Source organism: Ailuropoda melanoleuca, chromosome 16 (assembly GCF_002007445.2).
Source record: "Ailuropoda melanoleuca isolate Jingjing chromosome 16, ASM200744v2, whole genome shotgun sequence".
Classification (NCBI taxonomy): domain Eukaryota; kingdom Metazoa; phylum Chordata; class Mammalia; order Carnivora; family Ursidae; genus Ailuropoda; species Ailuropoda melanoleuca.
In genome coordinates this window covers 84,920,825-84,939,401 of record NC_048233.1, presented here as the reverse complement: position 1 = coordinate 84,939,401, position 18,577 = coordinate 84,920,825, and the positions used below count along the sequence as shown (strand labels likewise).

The window sequence follows — 18,577 nt, the reverse complement described above, 5'->3', positions numbered from 1 at the left end:
TCAAAGCGCGGCACGGCGCGGCGCGGCGGCTTATGCAGTAGTTCCTCCTCGCGCGCAGGGGGCGAGCTAGCGCGCCCCAAGGCCAGCTCCGGCGGGGAAGCTGCGCGGGGCTCGGCTCGCCTCGGCTCGCCTCGGCTGCGCTCGGCAGGCTGCGGTAAATCCGGGCTTGCGGCGGCTGGCAAAGGCTGCGGCCCGGTGGTCCCTGCTGCGCGCTCGGAGCCCCGAGAGCCATGCAGATGTCCTACGCCATCCGGTGCGCCTTCTACCAGCTGCTTCTGGCCGCGCTAATGCTGGTGGCGATGCTGCAGCTGCTCTACCTGTCGCTGCTGTCCGGGCTACACGGGCAGGAGGAGCAAGACCAGTATTTCGAGTTCTTTCCCCCGTCCCCGCGGTCCGTGGACCAGGTCAAGGCGCAGCTCCGCACCGCTCTGGCTTCTGGAGGCGTCCTGGACGCCAGTGGTGACTACCGCGTCTACAGGGGCCTACTGAAGACCACCATGGACCCCAATGATGTGATCCTGGCCACGCACGCCAGCGTGGACAACCTGCTGCACCTGTCGGGCCTGTTGGAGCGCTGGGAGGGCCCGCTATCCGTGTCGGTGTTCGCGGCCACCAAGGAGGAGGCGCAGCTAGCCACGGTGCTGACCTACGCGCTGAGCAGCCACTGCCCCGATATGCGCGCCAGGGTCGCCCTGCACCTTGTGTGCCCCTCGCGCTATGAGGCCGCTGTGCCCGATCCCCGGGAGCCGGGGGAGTTTGCCCTGCTGCGGTCCTGCCAGGAGGTCTTTGACAAGCTAGCCAGAGTGGCCCAGCCCGGGATCAATTATGCGCTGGGCACCAATGTCTCCTATCCCAATAATCTGCTGAGGAATCTGGCCCGTGAGGGGGCCAACTATGCCCTAGTAATCGACGTGGACATGGTGCCCAGTGAGGGGCTGTGGAGGGGCCTGCGGGAAATGCTGGATCAGAGCAAGCAGTGGGCGGGCACAGCACTGGTGGTGCCTGCCTTCGAGATCCGCCGAGCCCGCCGCATGCCCACGAACAAGAACGAGCTGTTGCAGCTCTACCAAGTGGGTGAGGTGCGGCCCTTCTATTATGGGTTGTGCACGCCCTGCCAGGCGCCCACCAACTACTCCCGCTGGGTCAACCTGCCAGAAGAGAGTTTGCTGAGGCCTGCCTATGTGGTGCCCTGGCAGGACCCCTGGGAACCATTCTACGTGGCCGGAGGCAAGGTGCCCACTTTCGACGAGCGCTTTCGCCAGTATGGCTTCAATCGCATCAGCCAGGTGCCCATAAGGGAGAGGGCAGGGGAAATGGGGCAGGAGGAGTGGTGGGCTCTGGGAGCTATGAGTGGTCCTGGATGGAAAGGAGGCAATGTGGCAGGACAGTCATAGTTCACAAAGTGGTTGCATGGTATGGAAGATCCAGGATGCCTCCAGAGGAGTGGGGACGCTGGAGAGAGGCTTTAGGGATGTCAGTCTCGGCCCTAGCAGTGTCGTCCAACTTCACTGACCTGTCTCTCCTCCAACAGGCCTGTGAGCTGCACATGGCAGGATTTGATTTCGAGGTGCTGAACGAAGGTTTCCTGGTTCATAAGGGCTTCAAGGAAGCTTTGAAGTTCCATCCCCAAAAGGAGGCCGAAAATCAGCACAATAAGATCCTTTACCGCCAGTTCAAACAGGAGTTGAAGGCCAAGTACCCCGACTCCCCGCGTCACTGCTGAGCCCTTCCCTCTTCTAGTCAGAGAAGTCTCAGCCTCTTCCCTCCTTAGGCCATCCCTCAGGCCTGACAGGGGTAAGAAATGTCACTCCACTTTACAGTGGTAGCTGTGGTGTTGGAACACTGGACTTGAATAAGGGGTGCTAGGATCAAGTCCTAGCTTTACCACTAACTAGCTGTGTGGCCTTGAGCAAATCCCATTTCCTCTCTGAGCCTCAGTTATCCCGTCTGTAAAAAGGGAGGTGAAAATACCTACCTCACAGAACTGTTGGGAGGCTCAGATGAGATGCTATATGTGAAAACATTCTGTAAGCTAAGTACAAATGTGAAGTATTATTAATATTATTACAGTATTGTTGTTACTATTATTATTAACAATCTGGGGTGGGTGGGCAGTAGGAGAGCGAAAAGTATGAATGGGGCAGAACTGAGAAGTCGTAGTACTTAACAAAATGGACATTTTGGAAAGAAATCAGGTGAAGGCGTTGAATTTAGTTCTTGACTTTTGGGCAGAAGCCTAAACTTCTGGTTCTTCCAGGCCTCCGCCCTCGGGAGCTCTGGAGAAAGGAAGGGTCTGCAGGTTCTGTGCCAGATCTGTGCCCTCGAATTGGCTGGGCTGGGTTATTTGCCTACCAACGACCCTGTGTAAATAAACGAGTGTTCACACCTACAGCTGGCTCCATGACTCTCCTGAACCCGGCGGGCAGGGGGCGGGGTCGTGGCTTCGTCCCTTCCACACGAGGGGCGGGGGGACGCGAGGAGGAGGTAGCTGCGCCCAAGGGGCGCCGACCGCAAAGCAAAGAAACCACAAGGGTCTTTTCGGCCAGCTGAAGGCCTGCGGGAATTTCAGCCCGTCGCTATGGAGACCGGCCCAGCGGTATCCCAGCATGCCTCGCCCCAAAGGTCCAATTGTGAGCTCCGCGACTGGCGCCTCCTGATAACGTATGCGGAAGTGCGGCGGGCCCCGCCTCCCGGAGTAGAGGGACGGGCGCGACGTTTCCGGGAGCCCGGCAGCCGCGGGCACCTCTCAGGGAGTTTCAGACCTCAAACCGGAGGCCCCCTCCCCGCGGTGCGTAACGTTCCTCAGGGCACCTGGTTCGGCATCTCTGGCCAATCGGTCGGAGCTGGCCCAGTGAGGGCCGAAGCGGAGACTTAACCGGCGGGACGCGTGCGGCGCCGCGGGGCCGCTGCTGGCCGCCGAAGAGCCAGTGACTCCCCCGCCCGCGGCGCCGGCGCAGACGGGAATGGAACGGGGCGGGAGGGTCCTGGCGCGCCGCGCAGGGGTCTGGATTGGCTTTCTCGAGGGGGAAGAATCGGCCTTCCGTGGAGGTCTGCCCTCGAAATGCTCACTTTCTAAAAATATAAATTGCGTGTGTCCAGCGCCTTGCAATTTCCGTTTCCCTCCTTTACAACCCTTGCGATCTTTACAACACTCAGTAGCAGTAGTTATCTTTTTGCGCCCGGAGTAAGGGGAGGTTGTGATTGTATTTTGCTCACACAGACTCAGAGACAGCTGGAAACAAAAGTAAATATATGTATTTAACAACGAAGAGGAATTGCAAATTTGGGGAACGGCAGCAACTCGGGCTTGAGAATGGGAAAGATGAGGCTGGTTTGGAGAACCTGAGGTTTTCAGGTCGGATTCAGATCGTTCGTGAAATCCTTGAGGAATGCGACTAAGCTGCGCCGTGAGCCAGTTATTTTACACAACTCGAATTGTGTCAAGGAAAGTTAACAATACTTTGGGTTTGCAACCACTACAGGGCCCCGGGGCAACCAAGAGGTAAAAGCCTGCCTGAAAAAGTGTGCTTTGTTTAGTTTGTATTTGCACATCCGTTAGCCGTGAAGTAAGTACTGTGCTGGGTAGAGTGAGGTGCGGCTGCATCCCTGCCCCGGTTGAGGCTTACAGCCTGGTTGCGCAGACAGACGTGAAAACGGGCAAATAGAGAGGAGACGTAAACAAATAGGGCTTCCTGGAGGGAGTGGTGTCTACACTGCTCTAGAGGACTTCGGAACTGTGCCCAGAGAAGTTGGAAGAACATCACAGTGAAATCAAAGCCCCCAGTAGGCGGAGGGATTAACTGTTGGGAGGACCGTTTAGTCTTACTCTTAATTGATCTCTTGGCAGCATTTGGTACGGTCACCATCCTTCCTTCTGAAATTCTTTCTCCCCTTGACTGAGTTTCTCTTCCTCCACCTCTTGCTAATTTCCTTCTCCTTTGCAGAGCTTTTATCACCTGCCCCTTTGGTGGCCCTGGGAGTTCCATCATGGACCTCTTCTCACTGCACACATTCTGCCTTGCTGGTTGCACCCTCTTCCGAGGCCTGAAGAACTCTCTATGTGCCAATGACCAGATCTCTGCAGCCCAGATTTCTCTCTGAGGCTTAGACTCATGTGCCCCTACCCCTACCGTTTCTCTCATTTTGGAGTCTGTGCACATGCTATTCACTCTGCTTGGAATGTTCCCTCCCCAACCATCTCAGCTCATTTGTCTGCAAGCCCTCCCTGCTGCTGCAGCAAGGATCTTCCTCTGCAAGCCCTCACTGTTGACAAGCTCCAGGTTCCGGTTAGATGCCTCTTCCATATGCACCCCCCGCCACTGCGTCTTATCCCTTCTCACCCCACAGTATGGTCTGCTTCTCTGCCTCTCTCTCCCAGGAAGCTGTGAACTCCTTGGGGTCAGAGACTGTCTCTGCCCCATCGTGCCCAGCATCTACTGTAGTGTCTGATTACCTGGCATATATTAGGTCTTTAATAAATCTTAGATGAGTAAATAAAAGAAGGAATGACTAATAGTGTTCATTGTTGCTGAGAAGTCAACTAAGAGAAGCACTAAAAAATACTGGCATTGGGCCACCAGGAGGTCCTCTAACGCCACAGGATTCACGTTAGCCGAGGGCGATCATAGAGAAATGCAGTGGAACACCTGGGAGGTGAAAGAGTAGGAACAGCCAGAGCCTTGAAAAGTGTAGCTGTGAGGTGGGAAATGGGGAGCGGTTAAATGGAATAGGGTGAAGTTTTGTGTTTCTGCTATTTCTAAATGCGGGACAATACCCGAACATGTCTAAAGTGTTGTGGGCAGGAGCTGTCAAGAGAGGGAGGAGTGGAGAAGTACTGGAGATGGGGTTCTGGTAGCATGAGCCTCCAGAGAAAGCAGAAGGACACAGGCGTTGACCCCGAGCACAGTGAGACAAGAGGATGGCAGAGTGTTCTCAGGAAGAGAAGTGGAGGGACTTCCAGGTGGAAGGATCAACAGGAAGGGGTGGAGAGGAGGAAGGAATAGTGTACTTAAGGATTGACCATTAGATTCTGGGGTAAAGGAGCTGGCCCAGTACTTCAGTCTGTGTGGGGCCTTAAACGCCCCAGTCACAAACATGGGCCCAGCCCCAGAGGCAGTGGGGAGCCCATCCTTGGTGTTTCCCATCTTATAGACTGTCGCCTTGGCCAGCATTCCTCAGATGGGGATCACCAGCAACGTCCAGGACGTGAGCATTATCATGGTTCCCCGGGCCTCTGGGAGATGTGCCGACAGGGCTTGGTTTGACTCCCTGCGTGGCCACTCTCCTGTTCGGAACTGAGGGCAATGATAAGTGATGGCTCCCCTCCTCCTCCCAGAGCCCAGATGCCCATCCAGCCTCCAAGCAAAGAGACAGAAGAGATGGAAGCAGAGGGTGACTCGGCCGCCGAGATGAATGGGGAGGAGGAAGAGAGCGAGGAGGAGCGGAGCGGCAGCCAGACTGAGTCAGAGGAGGAGAGCTCAGGTGAGCCCCCCACGCGCGCACAGGGGTGCCCGTCTGCTCCTCCTCAGCCAGCACTGACGGGCCTCTTGTCCCAGAGATGGACGATGAGGACTACGAGCGGCGTCGCGGCGAGTGCGTCAACGAGATGCTGGACCTGGAGAAGCAGTTCTCGGAGCTAAAGGAGAAGTGAGCAGGGGGCATCTAGGCAGCGGACCTGGGCCGGGCCGGGGTGGCTGAGGGCCTGCCACACGGGGCCTGCCGGGGAGCGGGTGTTCGGCCACGTGTTTGATGGACACTTGTGCCCTGCCTTTTCCCTCCCAGGTTGTTCAGGGAACGGCTGAGTCAGCTGAGGGTGCGGCTGGAGGAGGTGGGGGCCGAGAGAGCACCCGAATACACAGAGCCTCTGGGGGGGCTGCAGCGGAGCCTCAAGATCCGCATTCAGGTGGCAGGTGTGTGGGCTGTCCTGTGCTCTGGGGCGGCCCCCGGACCCCTCCCTCTTCCTCTGCCAGAGCCCATGGCTCTCTGCTCCCCACTTTTCTCAGCCCTGCCTGGTGGGCCCTGCTCTGGCTCCGCCTTTGGGACACCTGGGTCCCTGGCCAAGCAGGGCTTCCCATCTCCCCCGCCCCCACCCCCACTGCAGGGATCTACAAGGGCTTCTGTCTGGACGTGATCCGGAACAAGTACGAGTGTGAGCTGCAGGGAGCCAAACAGCACCTGGAGGTGAATGTGACTGGGTGCTGGGGGGGGGTGGGGGGGTGAGCGGAAGTGGCTCTTCCCTGCCCCCTGCTGAGCAGCTCCACCCCTTCCAGAGTGAGAAGCTGCTGCTCTACGACACCCTGCAGGGGGAGCTGCAGGAGCGGATCCAGAGGCTGGAGGAGGACCGCCAGAGCCTGGACATCAGCTCCGGTGAGGCAGCCCCAGGAGCCGCTCTGTCCCTGCCCCCTCCCCCCCTCCCGGGTCTGCTGCTCGCTGCTCTGCCTACCTGGGGAGCGTGTTGGGAGCCTGCTTCATGGGGTCACTGTGGGGCCCAAACGGAACAAGGCACAGAAAGGACCTAGCCCAGTGCCTGGTGCACAGTGGAGGCTCGGCAAGAATGGGTCCCCCTGCCCTCCTCAGCCCCCACTCTCTTTCCAGAACAGGAGGTGTCATTCTGACGCCTCCACACCTACAGCAGCCACAGTCCCCTCCATGTCCACAGCGCCTCTGTTCATACGGGGTCCTAGGGAGGCCAGAGTGGCCATTGGCCCACCACCCACTAAACAGATGAAGAAACCGGGAGGACAGAAGTACAGCGACCTCTCCCACAGGCTTGCATAGCCGTGCCGTCTGGCCCCAACCTCGGCCTCCAAGCCCCCGGGCCTGGGTGCTCTCCACCGCCCGGGGAGGGAGAGGAGGGGGAAGGGCTGGCCTGGTGCTGTGAGGGACACAGCTCCAAGGGTGGGGTGTCCTGGGAGGGCCAGCACCTTGATCCTGACTCCGGCTCTGGGGGCGCAGAGTGGTGGGATGACAGACTGCACGCCAGCAGCGCAAGGACCTGGGACTCCCTGCCGCCCAGCAAGAGGAAGAAGGCTCCTCTCGTGTCTGGTATCCTTCCACCCGCGGCGGCCTGACCTGGGCAGACATCGGGGTTAGCTCCAGACCGGGGGAGGGGGTGGAGGGCATGGAAGGCAGAGTCACACTAGACACATTAGGCAAATCCAGCTGTCAGGAATTTTCTATGAGGCCCTGGGTCTCTGCTGGGCTGTGTGGACCACAGAGAAATAGAAGTACCCACTCTGAGTGAAGTCTCCTTTGAGCCTCTCTGGCTTTCCCACAACATCCCCGACAAGTCCCAGACTTTCCCACCACCGTCCCCCTCCCCCGCCTTCTCTCACTTTCTACCTCTTCTTGGAAAGCCTGGCTGCCTGTCTGTGCTTGGTCAGGGCTTGTCTCCCATGTTACCTCCTCTGTGAAGCCTCTCCTGGTTTCGCCTCAATGGTAATGGTTTCTCTCTCCTGCCCCCCTGTGGCCTCAACTGGGGCACGCACACCCCATGCAGTAGCTGCCTCCGCCCCACCTTAGGCATGAGCCCCTTCAGCCCAGGGCCTGCTGAGCCCTCATCCTTCCTGACATCGCCCAGCACAGACTGGAACGGAATCCGCATGCCCTCCACCCCCACCCCCAGCTACCCCTGCAGCCATCAGACTCTCAGGACACTGGCCGCCTGGTGATGGCATTCGGGGCAGGGAGGGAGGCGTCTGGGCTGCGGGAACTTGAGGGGTGAATGGGAAGCGAGGGTGTGGGCACATCAGATACAGAGCCTAGGAGGTCAGGGCAGATGGTCCCCGGAGGGGAGTGGGAGACCAAAGGAGGGTTGTCTCCAGGATGGAAGAGATGGAAGTCTGTGTGTAGAAGGGGCCAGATGAAGGGACAGTAAGGAGACAGGGAATAGAAGGAGCAAGGTCCATGAGTGGGTGGGCTGGGTGCACTGACCTTCACACTGGAGAGAGGAGGTGAGGGGGAGCCGAGAGGAGTTAGGGGTGAGGCTCAGTACCCGCCACGGACTCGTGAAGAGGTCAGAGGCCCTGCCCCAAGAACCTGGGAGCCAAGAGGTAGGAGGCAGAACCTGAGCGCTAACCTGGGTCCTCAGCCCCCTCCCGCTGTGACACCTGTCCCCTCCACTGGGCTTCCTGCTTCCTTGACCCCCGTTGCAGGTCCTTACATCGTGTACATGCTGCAGGAGATCGACATCCTGGAGGACTGGACGGCTATCAAAAAGGTGGGGCCAGGGCCCCTGCTTCCCCTGTGCAGGTCCCCATCCCTAACACCAGCTTTGGTCTCTGCGGGCTTACACCTGGGCTTCCTGTGGGCCTGGGAGCTTTGCTCAGCCCTCAGCAGAAGCACATCCTGCCTTCAGCCCAGCTTCCCTGGCATTGCTGTCAGCTCACAAGCCGCCCCCCCTACCCCCGCCCTTTTTTGTTGTTGTTTTTAAAGATTTTATTTATTTATTGGACAGAGAGAGAGACAGCCAGCGAGAGAGGGAACACAAGCAGGGGGAGTGGGAGAGGAAGAAGCAGGCTCATAGTGGAGGAGCCCGATGTGGGGCTCGATCCCATAACGTGGGGATCACGCCCTGAGCCGAAGGCAGATGCTTAACCACTGTGCCACCCAGGCGCCCCCCGCCCTTTTTTTTTAAGAGGGAGAGAGAGTGTGTGTTTGCGTGTGCAAGTGGTGGGGGGGGGTGCAGAGGGAGAGGGAGAGAGAATCCCAAGTAGGGAGCATTCCTAGCGTAGAGCCTGATGTGGGGCTCGATTTCATGACCTGAGCCGAAAGCTTAAGGACTGAGCCACCTGAGCCACGCAGGCGGGGGCCCTGAGGCTTCCCTGCAGGAGGGATCTTTTAATCTGCCTCAGCCTTCCTACTTCCAGGGCAGGTTTTGATGGGATGGGAGGGAGGGAAGGCGGGAAGGCAGCTTGTTCTGGGCTGGCCTGGCCCCTGTCAGGGGACCACATCAGAGCTTTGCTTAGAAAGGGTCATCCCCCCCCCACATCCCCATGCAGCACTGACCCAGCAGCACCCTCACCCCAGAGAAACTGATGTGGCGGAGGGTACTTGCCAAGCCGGAGGCAGGCTCTGAAGGGGGGCTTTTCTTCTTACCACCCAGGCTAGGGCAGCTGTGTCCCCTCAGAAGAGAAAAGCAGATGGTAAGCACCACAGGAGTTCTGCGTCCTGCCAGCCCCTCCCCTAGCCCAGCGTCCTGGAAAAGAGCCCAGAAAGAGCAGTGGTTATGTCGGATCAGTGGCCCCAGTTAGAAGGGTTTGTGTTTGAGGGCACTTTGGGGGTTTGGGGAGCAGGAGCCAGGGTGGGGTTAGGGAAGCTCTAGGTCACTGGGGCCAGGGGATGAAGCTCCCCGCAGCCAGGACTGGTCAGGGAGGGCTGGCATGCTGGGCCCCAGCAGAGGGGGCTCTGGTGGGCCTGTGGATGAGGGCTGTAGAGCTGCCTTGGGCCAGCATGAGGCTGTTCCTCTCAGCCCCCCAGAGGCAGTGGGGCTCCCCTCTTGGTTCAGCTTCTCACCTGCAGTGCTTTTCCCCTTCTGGCATTCCCTCAGGACCATGACCCTGCCGTTCAGAGCCAAGGGGCCCCTTGGAGCAGCTGGCAGCAAAGCCAGGATTCACAGTTTCCTGCTGTAAGAAGGCAGACTGACAAGCCCCTCAGGGTCTGTCTAGCCAGCTCTCCGGGGCTGCTGCTGGACCTTCCCCTCCAGCCATCACTGCTCTGGACTCCTCTCTCCTCCTCGGGGGTCTGCACAGCTGTGGCCCAGAGCTGCCCTAGCCAGGCAAGACTGTCTCCTCCGTCCCCAGTGAGCGCACCACCTCTCCCTCCCAAAGGTCAGCTTCCTTGGTGCCCTCCTAGACAAAGACGACGTGGCTCGTCTTAGGCCAAAGCAACATCCTTCCTGCTGACCTTGGACCAGTCGCTGAGCCAGCGAGCTGGGCCGCACTTTGTGGGAACTCTGAGCCAGAAGTTGTATTTTCGGGGCCTGTCTCTCCTGGCTGTTGTTGGAGGTGAGAAGGCAGGCTCCCCGGGTCTCCTCAAGGAGGTTCTTGGTGTCTCCCAGACTTCAGGGACTGGAATTAAAACCTTTCCTGGAACTCTGGCTTGACCTGTGTGTGTCTGATTTACCTTGCAAGAGAATCCTGGCTCCCATGGGGAGTGCCCGAGTCAGGTGGACTCTCCTGGAGTCCCTGGGACCTCCCCTCACTACCTGGCAGGAGCCAGCTTACCTCTGAGTTGGGGTATAGGGAGGGGAAGGGGGGGGATTCGCCCACCACACCTCCCAGAGGTGGGGGAGTGAGCCCTGGCTGACCAAGGGCTCATGAGCCAAGTGTGAAGCAACATGTGGCTCAGGCAGACCATGTGTCCAGGGTGGGGAAGGGAGCTGTGCGCTCTGTGCTTGGAGACCGGGTCATGTCTGCACCTGCCCCAGTCACTTGGCGGATCGGTAAAGCAGGCTGGCAGGGCCTGCGTGCGTGGGAGGCAGCTGGCAGCAGCGCCGTGTGCTGACGACCTCACAACCGAACAACCCCCTGTTTAGCACCGACTGTTAGAACCACCCCCAGAACCTCAGTTAAGCAAAGGGGCTAGTTTCCATGGAGACACAGCATCCTTTCCCCATGGCAACCTGAAATTCCAAAACCCTAGTTAGGCTCAGGAATGAGTCATCTGTGACCAGTAGGGGGTGCTCTCCCACCGGGTTGACCCCCCTCCCCCACCCGGGGCCACGCACAGAGGAGCAATTGACCGCAGACTTGAAGGTGCCCCGAGGGCCAACCTTGGGCCGGTGGAGACCCAGATGGGCCCTGCTTAACCCCTTCCCGCCTGCTCGTGTGGTTTGAGGCGGCCGGGAAGGCCTCGGGATGCGCTGTGTGGAGGTGGCGGCCCCAAAGCTGGGGCTCTCGGAGTGGCACTTGCGCAGACGGGATCTCTGCCCCCTGAGGCTGGGCCCAGAACAGAGAGGAAGCGGGCACGGCCCAGGCTGAGTGGACACACAAGAGTTAACTGGCGGGGCGTGACAGGGCGAACCGCCCTCAGGAAGTGTTACTCACCGCCGGGAATGTGAGCGCTCTTGCCTTGGGGGCTGGATTCTCTTCCTGAGTCCTGGGAGAAACCGGGAGACACCAGAGGAGCTCCCAGCCATGGAAACCCCTGGGGAGCCAGGAGCTGGACCTCTCGGAGCCCCCAGCCTGTCCAACTTCGCACCTGGGCGCCCGGAGAGAGAAAAGTTAGTGAAGTTGGAAGGGCAGCCTGGTGGGGCCGGGAGGGGTCCGTCCCAGGCCAGAGCAGGGTCTGTCCCAGGGCAGAGGAGGGGGAAAGGGTGGAGGAGGGGTCCCACGCCCCGATCCCCTGCTCAAGTCGGCTGCCCACCCGTAGGCCCGCTGTGGACCCGCCGTACGACGTGCCCGGGGCCAGCGAGCAGCAGGCGGGCGGGCCCCAGCGGCCTGGGCGCAGTGTGAGCCTGCGGGAGCGCCTGCTGCTCACGAGGCCTGTGTGGCTGCAGCTGCGGGCCAACGCTGCCGCCGCGCTGCACGTGCTAAGGACTGAGCCCCCGGGGGTGAGTCCTGCTCCTGACCCCGGGACTGGCCAGCGGAGGGCGGCGGGGGCAGGGAGGGAGGCCGGACACGGAGGTGCCCAGCCTCCGACCCCTGTCCCTTGCAGACGTTCCTGGTGCGGAAGTCTAACACCCGCGGGTGCCAGGCCCTGTGCGTGCGGCTGCCCGAGGCCGGCGGCCCCTCCTTTGTCTCTAGCCACTACGTCCAGGAGAGCCCTGGGGGTGAGCGGCACCGGCCTGGGGGGAAGGGGCTGGAAGCAGTCAGGGCAGGGCACAGGGGTGTTCCCCAGAGAACAACCGCACTTCCCATCTCTCAGGTGTCTCCTTGGAGGGCTCAGAGCTCATGTTCCCAGACCTGGTCCAGCTCATCTGCGCCTACTGCCATACCCGGTGAGCCTGGCCGCAGGGTGCCTGGTGTCCATTGGTCCCAGCTCCCTGGGACGGTCTGTCCTCCCAAGCCCTGCAGGTCCTATCAGCCCCCAGAGCCCTGAGCATCCCTCACCGCTGGCTTTCTGTTTCCCTCTCTGGCCTCAGGGACATCCTTCTCCTCCCACTCCAGCTCCCCAGAGCCATCTGCCAGGCAGCCACCCACAAGGAACTGGAAGCCATCTCCCATCTGGGCATTGGTAAGGGCTCTTCTGCTGCCCATTGCACAGATGGACAAGCTGAGGCCAAGAAGGAAAGGGAAGGCACGCGGGCACATGGCCTGAGCCTGTGCCTTTCCCTCATTTGGGCACCCTCCCCAAACCTCCCTGAGGCCCCAACTGGTGTTTTCTTCCCTAGAGTTCTGGAGCTCCTCCCTCAACACCAAGGCTCAGCCGGGCCTTTCTGAAGGCCAGCTGCTGCCCCGGCTGAAGCCCCGCTCCCCACAAGAGCTGGACCAGGGCACAGGAGCTGCCCTGTGCTTCTTCAATCCCCTGTTCCCAGGGGACCTGGGCCCCACCAAGCGGGAGAAATTCAAGAGGAGCTTCAAAGTGCGTGTGTCCACGGAGACCTCCAGCCCTCTGTCACCACCTGCCGTGCCACCTCCCCCGGTCCCCGTGCTGCCAGGTGCAGCCCCCAACCAGACAGAAAGCTTACCCCCTCGCCAGCTTCTGCGAAGGGAGAGCTCAGTGGGGTACCGTGTGCCTGGGGGCGCCAGGCCAGGCCTCCCACCCCTGCCCTCCCTCCAGGAGGTAGACTGCGGCTCCCCCAGCAGCTCCGAAGAGGAGGGGGCGCTGGGGCCCCGGGGAAGCCCAGCGACCTCCCCCAACCTGGGCCGCCGGCGGCCCCTGCTTCGGTCCATGAGCGCTGCCTTCTGCTCCCTGCTGGCGCCCGAGCGGCTGGTGGGCCGGGCAGCCATGGCGCTGATGCAGGACCGACACACGGCTGTGGGCCAGCTGGTGCAGGACCTACTGACCCAGGTGCGGGCTGGCCCTGAGCCCCGGGAGCTGCAGGGTGTCCGAGAGGCACTGAGCCGGGCGCGGGCCATGCTGAGCACAGAGCTGAGCCCTGAGAAGCTGCTGCCGCCCCAGAGACTGGGTGAGACCCCAGGCCCGGGCTCTACAGGCTCAGCTAGGCTCTCCCTCTCCGTAATTCCAGCTCTTCCCTTTCCCCGCCTCTCTCCCGCTCTTCTCCTGTGAGATTCCTCCTCCTCTTCGTCTCTCTCCCTCCCTGACTACATCCCCGTCCCGGGGACTCTGGCCCCCGCTCGTGCCCTGGTTCCCCTGACCCTGCCCGCCTCTCGTCCGCAGAGCATGTCTTGGAGAAGTCGCTGCATCGCTCCGTGCTCAAGCCTCTCCGGCCCATCCTGGCAGCCCGCCTGCGGCGCCGGCTTTCCGCCAATGGCTCCCTGGGCCGCCTGGCTGAAGGCCTCCGCCTGGCCCGGGCCCAGGGCCCTGGAGCCTTCGGGTCCCATGTGAGCCTGCCCTCCCCGGTGGAGATGGAACAGGTGCGCCAGAAGCTGCTACAGCTGCTCCGGGCTTACTCTCCCAGCGCCCAGGTCAAGCGGCTCCTGCAGGCTTGCAAGCTGCTCTACACGGCCCTGAGGACCCACGCGGGTATGCCCCCTCCTTCCACTCCCCACCGGCCCCCTGCCAGGTCAGAGGCAGGCCCCCTAGAGATTCCAGAATGGCACAGCAAGGGGGGGCGGGGAATGGGTCCAACACTCCCATCTCGCAGATGGTGCAACTGAGGCCCAGAGAAGAGAGCATCCCCTCCCTGGCCCCTGTCTGTGGTTGCCATAGAGATCACATCACCCGAGGCGCAGCAGGTGGGAGGGAGGGTCACTGTCTGAGACAGGGAGTGGACACCGACCCTGGGGCCCCAGAGGAGTCTAAGGGTTCCTCCTTTACCACCCCACAGGGGAGGGTGCGGGGGCCGATGAGTTCCTCCCGCTGCTAAGCCTGGTCCTGGCCCAGTGCGACCTTCCCGAGCTGCTGCTGGAGGCCGAGTACATGTCAGAGCTGCTGGAGCCCACCCTGCTCACCGGAGAGGGTGAGGGAGCTCCTCCACGGGCCACTTCCTGTGTGGGATTGGGGTGCTTAGGGGCTGCACGGCCCCCAGTAAGTGGTGGTTGGGGGGGTGGCAGAGTGTCACCTACCCCCAGCCCTGAGCTGCATTCTCCCCCTTGTGTCCCAGGTGGTTACTACCTGACCAGCCTCTCGGCCAGCCTGGCCCTGCTCAGTGGCCTGGACCAGGCCCACACGCTCCCCCTGAGCCCGTCCCAGGAGCTGCAGCGCTCCCTCAGCCTCTGGGAGCAGCGCCGCCTGCCCGCCACGCACAGCTTCCAGGTAACGGGGCCTCCACTCTAGGGGGGCACCGGGGCGCAGTGGGGGTGGCGGGGTTCTGGCATCATCCTGCACAGTCCCCTTCTTTTCCTAGTGAGACCCAGCAGGGGAGAGGCGAGTCCTACATCATCCTGTCATAGAAGCAGCGCCCTGTGTGGACGTCCAAACCTAGCTTTTCTCGAGAGGGTGCATTCCACGCGCTCTAGGGGCTCAGCCCTGCAGCTTCATAGAAACTCGGAATTAGGACCATAATTATCCCATTTTACAGATGAGGAAACGGAGACATGACATGGAGGGGGAAAGGGACACGGATGGCAAGCTCAAGCCCCAAATCCTGATTTCTGGCCCCCAAATGGGGCTCTGCCCTCCCCCGGAGTGAGGCTCCCAGCCCATGTTCCCCTCACCCTTCCTCTCCATTCAGTCAAGGGACCCTTCCTAGCCTTGGTTAAGAGTTCAGACCCTGCAGCCAGATGCCGGCTTCAAGTCCTGGCTCTGCTACTTTCTGTTTGAGGAGCTTGGGCAAGTTATGTAACCTCTTTGTGCCTCGATTTCCGCATCTATAAAATGAGACAACAGGACTTGCCTCCTGGGGTGGATGTGTCGATGAAATGAGTGAATGCAGGACAAGCGCTTAGGGCAAGGGGGAGGCTCGGGAGAGCTGCTGGGGCCATCCTTCCCGCCGGCCTGCCTCTGTGACCCACTAGCCAAGGCAGATCTGTCCTTTCCTCAGAGCCCCGCTTGCAGCTCCGCTTGTCCAAGAAGCTTTCATCTCTTGGCTCTACCCCTGGATTTATACCACTGCACCCTGTCCCTGCAAAGCCTATCCTGGGACCTCAAGCTTCGCAGCCAGAGATAGACCAGACAGGACTGAACTCTTATTTCGCTTGTCTTCCTGCACAGCACCTCCTCCGAGTAGCCTACCAGGACCCGAGCAGTGGCTGCACCTCCAAGACCCTGGCTGTGCCCCCAGGGGCCTCGATTGCCACCCTGAACCAGCTCTGTGCCACCAAGTTCCGAGTGACCCAGCCCGATACATTTGGCCTCTTCCTGTACAAGGAGCAGGGCTACCACCGCCTATCCCCTGGAGCCCTGGCCCACAGGCTCCCCACGACCGGCTACCTTGTCTATCGCAGGGCCGAAAGGCCTGAGACCCAGAGGGCCTCACCGGGGGCTACCCCGGATTTTGGCAGCGGAGAGCCAGAGGCAGGGGGCAGGGAGGAGGAGAAAGGGGGCTGGGGAGTTGGGGACATTGAGGTCAAAGCCGGTCCTGGGGACAGGAGGGGAGAGTCTGAGACCATGGCTGAAAGGGCCAAGGAGGGGATGGGCCTCGCAAGGGGGGACCCCGCTCAGCCAGGGGGGCCAGAGGCTGAGGGAAGCCAGGCAGCAGAGGAGTAGCCGGAAGTAGTCAGACGGGTCATGTGGGACAGAAAACTCAGAGCCATCAGCCCCACGCCTCGCCGGCTTCCCCACTCCAGGCCACTCCTATGTCTGCTGCTGCCCCGGTCTGATACTTATTCCGTGATCGCACCTTCTGGGGTGGTGCCTGGCCTGGCTGCGTCTGGAACACTGGAATCAATGGAGGGGGTTTGAGGGACCCCAGACCGAGGGCTCAGGCCCTTTGCCTCTCGCCCTTCCCTCCCAGCTGGAGGCCAGCCAGGCTTCAGTGCTGAGTGTGCCCAGCAGGGGACAAACCCAGCGGGTGCCCAGTCTCTGGCAGCCGGCCAGAGGCACCGTGCCAGCAGCCCCTCCTGGCTGGGGGCTTCAAAGCCCTGAAAGGCTTCACCTGCTCCTGGGTGTCAGGAGGACTCAGGGAGCCAACAAGGGCTCAGAGCCCAGGCCAGCCCTAGGCCAGATGGAGGACTGGCAGCTCCAGACTCCAGTGTCCTGGAAAAAGACGGGCTGTTGCCGCCCTGCCTTCTCCCACAAGCCCTCCAGGGGCCAAAGGGATGGTTTTGCTGCAAAGCAGAGCTCAGGCTAGAGGGAAGAAGAGGGCTGGAGGTGGGATGTTAGCAGCACGCCCCCCGAGGGTCTGTTGTGTGCATTCACAGAAGGCTCTCGTGTCTCAGCCTGAGGGAGATCCTAGAGATCAGGTCCAGCCCAGGGAACACCCAGGCCCCAGGCTTTCTTCAAGATGGGAGGTCCTGCCAGGCACTCTGGCATCCCAGGGGACTTGGACAGGGGAGATGGGCTTCTGAAATGGAGGGGGTGCTTGGAAACCATTTCCTCTACACTTAACTCTTCTGGACCTTGCAAGAGCTTCTCGGGAGGCGAGCATGGCTCATTACACACTGAGGTTTGGGAAAGTGACTCCTAAGATATGTGACTCCTAAGATATCGATCGGACGGCTTGCCATTACAGTTTCCCCACCCAAACCAGGGTGTCAGGCTCCAACTAAGCCACCAACAAATTAACCCTCAAGGCCCTACAGCCCCAAGGTGGGGCCCAGAGCAGGGAGCAAATGGGAGCAAAGAAAATGCCAGGAGTGACCACAAGGGGGTGCGTGTGGCCCAGGAAATGGCCAGTGGGTAATTCCGAGGGGCGAGGGTGTCTCCAGGGCTGCAGCCCCGTTAGGTGGTCAGAGGCCCTGTACTCTTGCTGCCACAGGGCAACCTGGGGTCAGTGCGGGCAGGGCCAAGTGCTGCCAGCCCTCAGCAAACTTGGAGTCGGGGACCTGGGTGAGGCAAACTCCAGGGGGGTCACTCCCTGGAAAGGAACTGTCCCCTGGTGGAAGGAGAACCCCAGCCAGTCTCTGGGGCACTCCCTCAGGTGCTGAGCACAAAAGGACATCAGCCCACATGTCAGACAGACATGACAACAGGAAGGTAGAAATCCTGGGCTTTGGGGTTTCAGACAGTCCAGAGACAGATACGACCAAATTTGGGTGCTGGGCTCCCAAATGTTTCACAAGGGCCACCAGCAGCTCTTTCCTCCCCACTTCCACCCCCCACTCCAAGCTTCTTGCTGGTAGGGATTCTCCCCTCTTGTATGTCCCCCCCTCTCTGTCCCACCCCCACCTCCCAGTGCCTTGCCCAGAGCTGGGCACTGCATAGGCACTCAATAAATGTTGTCCCCCTGATTGGAGTTTGATAAATAAGAGGGAAGGGCAGTGAGGTGGGAAGCTGGGAGGTTAAGGGGGCCTGGGTTCTGGGAACTAAGCGCAGGATGTCTCAAGTTCAGTTCCAGAGAAAAACCTAGACCAGTTGCCAGGGGTGCTCAGAGAACCCCAGATGTGGAGCTGGTCTCACGGAAACGGACTGGGGGAGGCTTCTGAACCCCTTTCTTGGGGGCCTCTGCAAGCCCCCCTTCACCCCCTACTGTGTGGGAATTTAGCACCCGCTAACAGTGGCTCCTCAGAGCACTGCCAGCCCCTGCCTGCTTCTGAGCCTTTTGGTTTTTCTTCTCAAGACATTCTGCTTAGTCAGGGGCCGAGGCCAGGTAACTCAGCATGGTCAAGGGTCACCATCCGGGGCGGGGACTCCGAGCAGCGCAGACAATGGTAGGCCCGTCTTAGACGGATCTCATCCCCATGTTACAGGTGAGGAAACAGGCTTGCTCAGGGAAAGTGGTTTAGTACAGGGCAAAGAGCCAGACGCCGGGGTCTGTGAAGCTTGGAGTTCTGCCATCCTCCAGACAGAAGCGCTCATTTACTCAACCTTTCTGCAGTAATCGACTGCACCGGAACCGGCCAAGCCCCAACAGCCCCAGCCCCTGCCAGAGGGAACCCAGTGAGATCCAGCGAGAACAGCACGCCCGGCGCGCAGGCAGATTCAGTACTGCCCCTCCCTCACGCTGCCTCCCACCTTTGGCTTTCTGGAAGAGAAAGTCACGCACGCCGGAGGTGCCGCATCTTGCCCAGCGCGCACTGCTGCAGAGCTGGGCTGGGAGGCCGGCGTTTGGCTCGCAAGCCGCAGACTAGTCCTTTCCTTGCTTGGAAATGTTGCTCTTATCACCCCTAGAATCGCCACAGCCCCCTGTGTGAGTTTATGGTCTGTCTTCCCCACTAGGCCAGAGCCAAGGCAGCCTTGTTCGCCTCTAAATCTCAGGGGCCTAGAACAATGCCTGGCCCGGAACTGGCACTTAGTAGATGGAGGTGGAATGATTGATTCGGGAAGACGCAGCCTAAACAGTTTCTCCGAGTTCCCGGGGCGGGGGCGACGCATTCTCCATCGCTGCCACCAGGGGGCGAGCATGCCCGTTCCCAGGCACAGGCCCGGCCCCCTTCTTGCGGGAGGCCACCCAGGGACGCCCGGCACTTGGGCA

At 60.7% G+C, this 18,577-nt stretch overlaps 3 protein-coding genes across 10 annotated transcripts; all 3 read left to right on the top strand.

The window, feature by feature from the left end:
• Positions 1–90: 90 nt before the first annotated feature.
• B4GAT1 (beta-1,4-glucuronyltransferase 1) lies at positions 91–2,389 on the top strand. Its single transcript, XM_002916614.4, has 2 exons — positions 91–1,286; positions 1,532–2,389. The coding sequence occupies exons 1-2, from the start codon at positions 231–233 to the stop codon at positions 1,721–1,723; spliced, it is 1,248 nt and encodes a 415-aa protein (XP_002916660.1). The 5' UTR covers positions 91–230; the 3' UTR covers positions 1,724–2,389.
• Positions 2,390–2,656: 267 nt separating this feature from the next.
• BRMS1 (BRMS1 transcriptional repressor and anoikis regulator) lies at positions 2,657–10,096 on the top strand. 4 transcript variants are annotated; one of them, XM_034645090.1, is made up of 9 exons: positions 2,657–2,788; positions 5,336–5,481; positions 5,556–5,646; positions 5,782–5,909; positions 6,101–6,180; positions 6,270–6,366; positions 6,955–7,044; positions 8,154–8,218; positions 9,548–10,096. In XM_034645090.1, exons 2-9 carry the CDS (start codon positions 5,343–5,345, stop codon positions 9,875–9,877), a joined length of 1,020 nt encoding a protein of 339 aa, XP_034500981.1. In that variant the 5' UTR covers positions 2,657–2,788; positions 5,336–5,342; the 3' UTR covers positions 9,878–10,096. The 4 variants fall into 4 exon arrangements, with proteins under 4 accessions (XP_034500981.1, XP_034500983.1, XP_034500980.1 ...); XM_034645091.1 differs by lacking the exon at positions 2,657–2,788 and adding an exon at positions 9,104–9,143 and having other exon boundaries at positions 2,799–5,481; positions 9,548–9,685; XM_034645089.1 differs by lacking the exon at positions 2,657–2,788 and having other exon boundaries at positions 2,797–5,481.
• Positions 10,097–10,292: 196 nt separating this feature from the next.
• On the top strand, positions 10,293–17,409 carry RIN1 (Ras and Rab interactor 1). Of its 5 annotated transcripts, none has more exons than XM_034645087.1 (10): positions 10,301–11,221; positions 11,371–11,551; positions 11,656–11,770; positions 11,866–11,938; positions 12,083–12,174; positions 12,332–12,598; positions 13,282–13,587; positions 13,892–14,023; positions 14,168–14,319; positions 15,217–17,409. In XM_034645087.1, exons 1-10 carry the CDS (start codon positions 11,136–11,138, stop codon positions 15,709–15,711), a joined length of 1,899 nt encoding a protein of 632 aa, XP_034500978.1. In that variant the 5' UTR covers positions 10,301–11,135; the 3' UTR covers positions 15,712–17,409. The 5 variants fall into 5 exon arrangements, with proteins under 5 accessions (XP_034500975.1, XP_034500978.1, XP_034500976.1 ...); XM_002916615.4 differs by having other exon boundaries at positions 10,310–11,221; positions 12,332–13,069; XM_034645084.1 differs by lacking the exon at positions 13,892–14,023 and having other exon boundaries at positions 10,293–11,221; positions 12,332–13,069.
• Positions 17,410–18,577: the final 1,168 nt, after the last annotated feature.

Bases quoted from the DNA above. Each gene is read 5' to 3' on its own strand.
- B4GAT1 (XM_002916614.4), top strand. From the start codon at position 231: ATGCAGATGTCCTACGCCATCCGGTGCGCCTTCTACCAGCTGCTTCTG. The intron at 1,287-1,531 runs GTGCCCATAAGG...CTCCTCCAACAG, and splicing joins GCTTCAATCGCATCAGCCAG to GCCTGTGAGCTGCACATGGC.
- BRMS1 (XM_034645089.1), top strand. From the start codon at position 5,304: ATGATAAGTGATGGCTCCCCTCCTCCTCCCAGAGCCCAGATGCCCATC. The intron at 5,482-5,555 runs GTGAGCCCCCCA...CTCTTGTCCCAG, and splicing joins GTCAGAGGAGGAGAGCTCAG to AGATGGACGATGAGGACTAC. The intron at 5,910-6,100 runs GTGTGTGGGCTG...CCCCCACTGCAG, and splicing joins GATCCGCATTCAGGTGGCAG to GGATCTACAAGGGCTTCTGT.
- RIN1 (XM_002916615.4), top strand. From the start codon at position 11,136: ATGGAAACCCCTGGGGAGCCAGGAGCTGGACCTCTCGGAGCCCCCAGC. The intron at 11,939-12,082 runs GTGAGCCTGGCC...CTCTGGCCTCAG, and splicing joins TGCGCCTACTGCCATACCCG to GGACATCCTTCTCCTCCCAC. The intron at 12,175-12,331 runs GTAAGGGCTCTT...TTTCTTCCCTAG, and splicing joins CATCTCCCATCTGGGCATTG to AGTTCTGGAGCTCCTCCCTC.